The sequence below is a fragment of the Monodon monoceros genome, unplaced genomic scaffold (genome assembly GCF_005190385.1).
Source record: "Monodon monoceros isolate NGI ecotype Baffin Bay Population unplaced genomic scaffold, NGI_Narwhal_1 Super_Scaffold_6, whole genome shotgun sequence".
Classification (NCBI taxonomy): Eukaryota; Metazoa; Chordata; class Mammalia; order Artiodactyla; family Monodontidae; genus Monodon; species Monodon monoceros.
Window position 1 is genome coordinate 95,668,476 of NW_021703783.1, and position 8,478 is coordinate 95,676,953.

General features: G+C 56.9%; 1 protein-coding gene across 5 annotated transcripts in view; it reads left to right on the forward strand.

Annotated features, from left to right (window-relative positions):
• PARVG (parvin gamma) overlaps positions 1 to 6,750 on the forward strand; it is a 23,070-nt gene extending 16,320 nt beyond the window's left edge. For 2 of the 5 annotated variants that reach the window (XM_029205253.1, XM_029205254.1), the window contains exons 12-13: positions 5,235 to 5,307; positions 5,781 to 6,109. In XM_029205253.1, the coding sequence (XP_029061086.1) occupies positions 5,235 to 5,307; positions 5,781 to 5,890 (183 nt within the window). In that variant the 3' untranslated portion in view covers positions 5,891 to 6,109. The other 3 variants (XM_029205255.1, XR_003791092.1, XM_029205256.1) reach the window with 3 other exon arrangements.
• Positions 6,751 to 8,478: the final 1,728 nt, after the last annotated feature.

Here is an 8,478-nt window from a genome sequence, read left to right on the forward strand (position 1 = left end):
ATCCATCCATCCATCCATCCATCCATCCATGCATCCACCTGCTCATCCATCCATCCATCTACCTGACCATCTATCCTTCCATCCATCCATCCATCCACCTGCCCATCCATCCATCTACCTGTCCGCCCACCCATTCACCCATGCACCGGATCCATCATTTTCTGAGGTCCTCTTGGCATCAGGCCCCGTGGGCCATAAAGACAATCCAACACAGCTCCTGCTTTTGAGGACCGCTCACTCTCCACCCGCTGGACTCTCAGTGATGTATGGTATTCTAGGGCTGTGATGAAGTGCCTTGGCTCATGGTGGGTGGGCCGGTGCAGGACCTGAAAGAAAGCGTGGCTAGCAGGATCTGCAGCAGTCAGGAGAGGCCTTGCGTGAGAGGTGGCCATGAAATTGTCTAGGGCTTGGTTCGCAGCGTTAACTAGGGAGGGCACCCCCAGGGGAAGGGAACAGAGTCAGCCAAGGCTCGGATGTGGCAGGGCTTCTGGCCTTGTGGGGGTCAGGAGTTCCCATGTGGACCCTGGAGTCTGGGGGGCTGATTGGGAGATGGCTGCATTAGTCCAGGCGGAGGGCTCTGGTCTCTGCCTGCACCTCAGGCTTTTTGCCCCTAAAATGTGCTCACAGCCCCTGCCCTGCCACCCCTCAGACCACAGGGGTATGTGGTCCCTGGTCCCCCAGACCCGCCCAGGACCCCGGGTGGCCAGCTTCTCTCTGTCTGCACCAGGGTCCCAGGGACGGCTCAGCGGCAACCCAGGGTAGGAGGGCACCCTTTCACCCCTCCACAGAGAGGGGACACCAGGCAGGGCTGGGTGCTGGTTCCCAGTGCCAGCCTTGGGGAGTTTCTGGGAAAAGGAAAGATTTTGGTCCCCTTTGATGTGCCCATGGCCCTGGGGCTGGTTCAAACCTCAAGGCCTGCCTGGGGTTGGGGGGTGAGCCTATACACCCTTGACCCTGGTCCAGTTCCAGTTTCGATCTCTGCCTGGCCCCCACATATCCGCAGCCCTGTCTGTCCCTGCTTCTGGCCGCAAGCCTGACCTACTCGGTCCCCTGCCGAATGTTCCAGGCCCACCTTCCCAGCCTGCCTGACCCCCAGCCGCAGCCTCACTGCCCGCCTTTGCTCCTTACTCGGCCTGGGCCTCTGGCATCTCCAGACCTTCCCCAGGGATGGGCTGGGCGTCAGGCCATCTAGGCTGGGGTCACTGGGGCGGTCCAGCTCTGTACCACGTGCTTCTCGTCCTCCTGCTGGGACTGGCAGTGAGCCTGGCGTGGTTTTTTCACGGCAACCGCAGGGACACAGAGACAAAGCAGAACACACAAGGTGCAGGCTCAGACCTGGGGTGCTGTCACTTCCTCTTCATCCTCTTGGCCAGAGGAGGCCCTGCGGCCTTGGTGCGGAGGCGGGAGAGCCCTGTGCTGTGTGGTGCAGAGACGATGCAGAACTGGGCCCGGGGAGGCGCTTGCCTCCCTGGATGAACTTGCTAATTCCTCCCCACATCAGGCCTCTGAGTAGGAACTATTCCCCATCCCCATTTTGCTCTGGGGAAACTGAGTTCAGAGAGAGCTGGTCAGGAGCACACCACTAGTTAGGGTCGAGGTCAGACTGGCATCCAGGCTCGTCCGTCTCCAAAGTGAGAGCCGCCTCCTTGCGTCCTTCCGGGGGAGCCAGGGGGAGCCCCATGGGAGATGGGGGCGGGGTGGTGGGCCCAGAAAAAGGCTCGCCTGGAGCTGCGGGGACGGGGGGCTTAGGTGGGTCAGAGTGAGGCTGAGACCGTGGCACTGACCTTCATCCACAAGGCAGGAGGCCCATGTGTGGTAAGGGTGGGAGGATGGAGACGGGCAGGTCACACGCGGGCCCCCTGGGGACGAGGGGCTCAGAGCAGCACAGGGGTCCCCTCTCTGTTACTCAGGTGTTGGGGATGTCACACCTGAGTAATGGGATGTCAAGGTGTGATCACTATTTGCTCACCTCCAACCCCTAGTTAGTTACAAGCCAGGGACAAACGTCCCAACTTCCAAGGCCCCTGTGCGCAGGCAGCCTGCCAACTCCACCGGCTTCAGGACCGGCTTCAGGACCGGCTTCCAAAGATGAGCCACAATCTATGTGGAGGAAAAGAAGCAGTCTCTCAGCTCAGACCCCAAGGATGCGTTTGTATGGACTATTGTAGGAAACCTCAGCCATAGGAATGTGTAATAAAAATGCCGAGGAAGTCATTAGCAGAAGAGCGCAGGAACAGCGGCCTTTCCGAGGAATTGTTTTCTCTGCAGCGTGACCTCTGGCCATTGAATTGCTCCTTATCAGACCTTCTTTGCTGACGGCGTCTACGTGAGGTTGCCTGAGGGAAGAGGCGTCGGGGTGGAGGAGAGAGGCGGTCATTTTCTCTGCAGAAATGAAAGCACGGGGCCAAGAATCTCTGGCTTCCTCCTACATGCAATTACTTCTCCCCGGGACGATTTGAATGCATCCTTCTGGGTCGTAACCTTCTCTCAACTCCATACTTTCATTATCTCAAACTGTGCGCGGAAGAAAAATGATGCTTTGGGTGGAGCATGGTGGGATCAGGCTGGAGCCTGGGGCAGCTGCTCCTGGTCAGACTGGGCATCACCGAGGAGTGTGACCCAAGAAACAAGTGCGATCACCGCCCTAGTTGATGGCAGCAATTCTCACATTCCACGAGGGCAGGCAGTGGGTCTGGGTTTGCCCCTGTTGCGTGGCCAGCGCATAGTAGATGCTCAATAATTTTTATTTGTTTATTTATTTTTTGCGGCACGCGGGCCTCTCACTGTTGTGGCCTCTCCCGTTGAGGAGCACAGGCTCCGGACGCGCAGGCTCAGCGGCCGTGGCTCACGGGCCCAGCCGCTCCGCGGCATGTGGGATCTTCCTGGACCGGGGCATGAACCCGCGTCCCCTGCATCGGCAGGCGGACTCTCAACCACTGCGCCACCAAGGAAGCCCAATAAATATTTTTTAAATAAGTGAAGGAAGTCTTTCCAAGACACTGGTCCCGTGAGCTGCTGTGTGACAAATGGATCCTATGGTCAAGTCACCTGGGAAAACATGCACAGTCTTGAAGGCTCATGACACACCAAAACATATTCAAGGCTCTGAGAAGTCCTGCAGTGGGGGATTTCCATATAACTTTGTCGAAGCCAACGTTTCCCAAAGCTGTTTGGCTTTCTGCACCCTGGACCACGCTGTGGGGATGCGGGCTTAGAGGGTGAGTGCATCAAAGGCAGGGCTACGAGGCGGGGAAACCCAGCCCGTGTGTCTCGTTCTCACTCTGACATTTACTTTCTGTGTGCCCTGTCAATAGTGTTCATGATGAGAATGAGAATAATAGCAACAGTTGTAACCCTCATTTTCCAGTCGGGGGAAGACTTGGGGACAAAGCACGGGACGAGCAGTGGAGGTCTTAGCCCCTCACTCTGAGGTTTGCTTCCACCTGGTCTGGACATCCCCAGGGGTGTGTCTCACCTGCTTGGGAGCATTGGCACCTGTGACAACCTTGGTTTCTTCTTCTTGACAGGCTCTAGAGGGGCCAGCCCTGCTGGGCCGGTGACCCAGCCTCTGCCACTCTCTCTCTTGCATGTTGGACCCAGCTCAGTGCCTCTGTCCATCTGATGTTCCATCAACTCTCCCCCGTGGAGAAGGACTCTGCTCACTGCCTTCCAGATCCCCATGGTCCCCGCACGGCCACCAGCTGCCGCGGAGGACTCTGGCCCCTTGCCCGGGATGCGGCAGGAGTCCTTGGCGTGGGCGGAACATGCTCCCCCTGACCCTGCCCTGTGCCCTCGGACCAGGACTGCGACCTGCCCCTTTCCCTCTCAGGCAGAGTTCTTTCTCAGGGGCTTCAGGCCCTCCTACACGCCTCACTTCCCAACCCTTGTAGGAGCCCGGACAGCTGGAATTTGCAGGGAAGCCCTGGCTCTGCCTTTATTATTCCACGTTCAAGTCTTGCCTTGTGGTTCCAATCCTGTGTCCACCATCACACTTGGATCTACACGGCAGCTTGGAAAGGCCTCTGGAAGATGCACTATTCCCCTTGTACAGATGAGGGGACAAAGGCCCAGGCAGGACATGTGCCTTGTCTGACCTGTGACTTGTGACCTAGTGGGGCGGGTGCACAGACATCTAACCCAGACCTGCCCAGACCCACCAGGAGGTGACTGCAGGCGGCCTAGGCAGGGCGGCCTCCTCGGATGGGCCTGGCTCATCTGCTGCTCTGCCAGCCGGGTCTCTGGGCCCCTGGCTAGTTTGCCATGGGAACTGCCTGGCCTGTGTGAAGCGGGCTTTGGGGCTGGTGTGGTCGGCAGATGGGGAGGGAAGGGACCAGCACGGCTGGCCACCAGTCTGGGACATCCAGTCAGCACGGTGGGCCTGAGACCGTTGAAGGAAGGACCTGCTTGAGCTGCCAGTGAGTTGGGGACTCAGCCAGCTTTATCCCTGCCTCGTCCTGCCTTGCCCCACGCCCTCTTTTTTACCACACCAGCCTGCTGCCCCAAGGAGAAGGGCAGGGGTCTTTTCGGTGGGGTCTGAGAAACTAGCTGTGAAAAGGCAGGGCTCCACTAACAGAGGGGCTGCTCTGAGCCGAGGGCTGATGGGGCTCCCCAGGTCCCGTCACCCAGGGTCCTGTATCGGGGGAGATGGTGGAGACCCCACTTTGCAGGGAGCAAGTGGAGGGCCCGAGGCACCAAGGGACTTGCTCGAGGCTCCCCAGGACCGAGCGGGGATCCGAACCTGGGTGGGCCTGACTCTGGCCCGGGGAATTCTCAGTGCTGAGAGCGGTGTCTCAGGCGCCAGCCCAGGCAGAGGGGTGGCACAAAGGGCAGGCACCTGGGTAGAGGTGGCTCCTCCAGCCCCCAGTCTGCTTTGCAGGCCTCTGGTTCCGACACTTTCCATCTTGTGAATTCAGATGAGCCCTGTGGCCACTCTGAACGTCGGTCTCCTCATCAATGCTTTACCCATGGAACTCAGCTCTCTGTTCCTGAGGGAGTCTCTGTTGCTCACGGGTTTTGGGGCTGCTTCGGAAAAGATCAGGATGAACCCATGCTCCCTTCCCTGGTTAGTCCCCTCACCTGGCAGGACTCACCCCCAGGTGTCACCTCCACCAGGAAGCCTTCCCTGATCCCTGGGCTGGGTGCCTTCCTCAGGGACTGCCTTTCCCACTAGAGGTGGCCTCCTTGCTGCACGATGGGTCATTGTGCTGACATCTGATGGGGTCTTGTCATTGTAGCTACACAACGTCACCCTGGCCCTGGAGCTGCTGAAAGATGAAGACCTTCTCAATCACCCTGTGAGCCCCGAAGGTGAGTGCAGGGCCCTCGTGGGCAGCCAGCCTCGGGCGAGCGCCACAGAGCGGGGCACGGGGCCTGGGGACAGCCGTGTGTTGGTGCAGCCTCTTGCCTGGCGTTTGCTGAGTTTTCCTAGGCGGGGCACTGTGTCCACAGCCCCTACCCACGCCAGTGGAGGATGGTCCTGGGGCGAGGAGATGGGGGACTGAGGTCCCTGGGGATGGGCTGTCCGGAGGGCTGAGGCCTGGAGGAGTTGCAGTGTTGGGGGCCCCACAAGAGGGTGCTGGGGAGGAGAAGGAGGTAGCACGCCCTGTGCTGGGTCCTGGACTCAGGCCCAGCTTGACCTACTGTCCTGGTTTGCAGGGGCCTCTCCCGGGTTTAGCCTGAAGGCCTGTGTCCCAGGGAACCCCTTGGTCCCGGGCAAAGGTGGACGGTTGGCCACCCCCTGCCCAGGCCTGAACCCTGCCCTGCTCTCCCCTGGCCCGCAGACATCGTGAACAAGGACACCAAGAGCACGCTGCGAGTCCTCTACGGCCTGTTTCGCAAGCACAAGCTGAAAGAAAGCACGGACGGGGAGCCCCTGGAATCCCCAAATTAACCGTCACAGCCCCCAAAATCTGCTTCTCAGAGCCTGCCTGCCAGCCCCAGCTGGAGGTCCTGAGGGCCGCAGAGGGATCTCCTCGCCGTCCAGCCAGCCCCTGGGCCTCCCACTCTTATCCTGTGTGTCTGCGGCACGCCCCAGCCCCCCCTTGCCTCTCTGCTCTTTCCATCTGTTTGAATATCTTTGAACTCACTAAGCGTGGATTCATTCTGAGCCAACCTCTGGCCTCGCTCAGTTTCTTTTAACAAATGTATTTCTGAGAGGGATTTGGGGAGCCTGCCGTTGTCCTGGGAAGGGCCCCGCTAAATGTACATGAATATGAGCTGACCCCCCGCTCTGCACGCAGCCTCTCTCCCCACAGGGTGGGTGTGGGAGGGGCTCTTGTCTCTGAGGCCACCCCTGGGGTAGCCAAGAGCCCAGCGGTGCTGACCTTCACTGGAGCAGGACCGCCCCTCAGGTGTCAGGGTTGACCTGACGGCAGAGACCCGCCTGCCCACACTCAGCTACTGCAGCCCGCCTGCCTCTCGAGTGGTGGCCCCAGCATCGCCCTCCAGAGGCAGGAGCCCTAAGTGGCTCCAAAACCAGGCCGCTGTGCCCCTCGGGAAAGTCAGTTCAGTTACTTTTCAGAGGAACCGTGGCCCAGGCCCAGCCCTATAGCCACGATGGTGAGCTTTGCCCAAAAGTCACAGAGAAGACGTCTTTGTGGCTGGTTAGTGGGCCAGATCGTCTCCTAGTCGGTCCCCAAGGAGCTGCTGCGTGCGTGTGTGTGTGTTTGTGTGTGTTTGTGTGTGTGTGTGTTTGTGTGTGTGTGTTTGTGTGTGTGTTTGTGTGTGTGTTTGTTTTTGTGTTTGTGTGTGTGTGTGTGTTTTTGTGTGTGTGTTTGTGTGTGTGTGTCTGTGTGTGTGTGTCTGTGTGTTTGTTTTTGTGTGTGTGTTTATGTGTGTGTGTTTGTGTGTGTGTGTTTGTGTGTGTGTGTCTGTGTGTGTGTCTGTGTGTGTGTTTGTGTGTGTGTGTCTGTGTGTGTGTTTGTGTGTGTGTGTTTGTGTGTGTGTGTTTATGTGTTTGTTTTTGTGTGTGTGTTTGTGTGTGTGTCTGTGTGTTTGTGTGTGTGTCTGTGTGTGTGTGTGTTTGTGTGTGTGTGTGTGTTTATGTGTGTGTGTGTGTGTCTGTGTGTGTGTGTGTGTGTGTCTGTCTGTCTGTCTCTCTCCAGCGAGACTCAGCACTTGCTGCATACATTTCTCAAAGCAAAAGTCCCTGTGGGAGGATTGAACAGGGATTCCCAGAGCTGACATCAGATGGGCACCAGCCTGGAGGAAGCAGGGTGGATGGGGCTGGGGGTAGGGAGGGCCCACAGGGGAGGGCGGGGCGGTGGACCCTGGCTGGTGCTGGGCTCCTTCCTGCTCTCCCAGCTCCAAGCCCCTGTGGAGGACAGAGCCTACTAGGTCTGGGGTTGTCACAGTTTGACAGCCTTGGATTGGGGGAGGGGCTTTGGGGCAGGGGGCCGGCATGGGCCAGGCCATCTTTGCCAGACCAGCTGCTGGAGAGTGGAGAATGTCCTGCCTACAGGGAGGGACATAAGGAACCCTTGGAGCTGGTGTCTGAGTGTGAGAGAGTCTCAGAGTGGTCTTCCCTCCAACCCACCCGCCATCCACATGCTCCCCTTACCGCCTGATTCACAGATAATTAGGTGTAGATGAGACCATGAGGATGGGGCCCCTGTGATGGGATTAGAGTCATTATAAGAAAAGAGAGATCAGAGCTCTCTCTCTGCCATGTGAGGACACAGTAAGAAGGTGGCCATCTGCAAACCAGGAAGAGGGCCCCCACCAGGCACCAAATCATCTGGCACCTTGATCTTGGACTTCCCAGATACCAGAACCGTGAGCAGTAAATGTCTGTTTTTAAAGACACCCAGTCTATGGTATTTTATTATAGTAGCCAGAGCTGACTAACACAGATTTTCAATACCATTAGTCATTAGGGAAATAAAGTTAAAACCACAATGAGATCTCACTATACACCCCCTAGAATGGCTGCATTGAAAAACTGACAATAGCAAGTGTTGACAAGGACGTGGAGCAATTAGAATTCTCATACATTGCTGGTGGGAATGCAAAATGGTACATTTACTTTGGAAAACATTTTGGCAATTTCTTATAAAGTGATACACTCACCATATGACCCAGCCATTTCGCTGTTAGGTATTTATCCAAGAAAAATGAGAACATATGTCTACACAAAGGCTTAGACATGATTAGCAGTACTGTTCATAAAAACCGAAGACTGGGAAGAGCCCAAATGTCCATCGCCAGCAAAGGCATAAACAAATTAGAATGTGTCTGTATAATGGGCTTCTGCTTAGCGACAAAGAGGAAAGGGTGTTGATACAAAACAGCCTGGATGCTCTCAACAACATTAGGCTAAGTGAAGAAAATGAGACACAAAGGGCTACACATTTATAAGAAATTCTAGAAAAGGTGAAACCCTGGTAGGGGCAGGAGGGAACTTTGGGGTGACGGGAATGTTCTATGTATGATCGTTGTGGTTACGTGACTGTCCACATGCGTCAAAACTCATCAAATCGT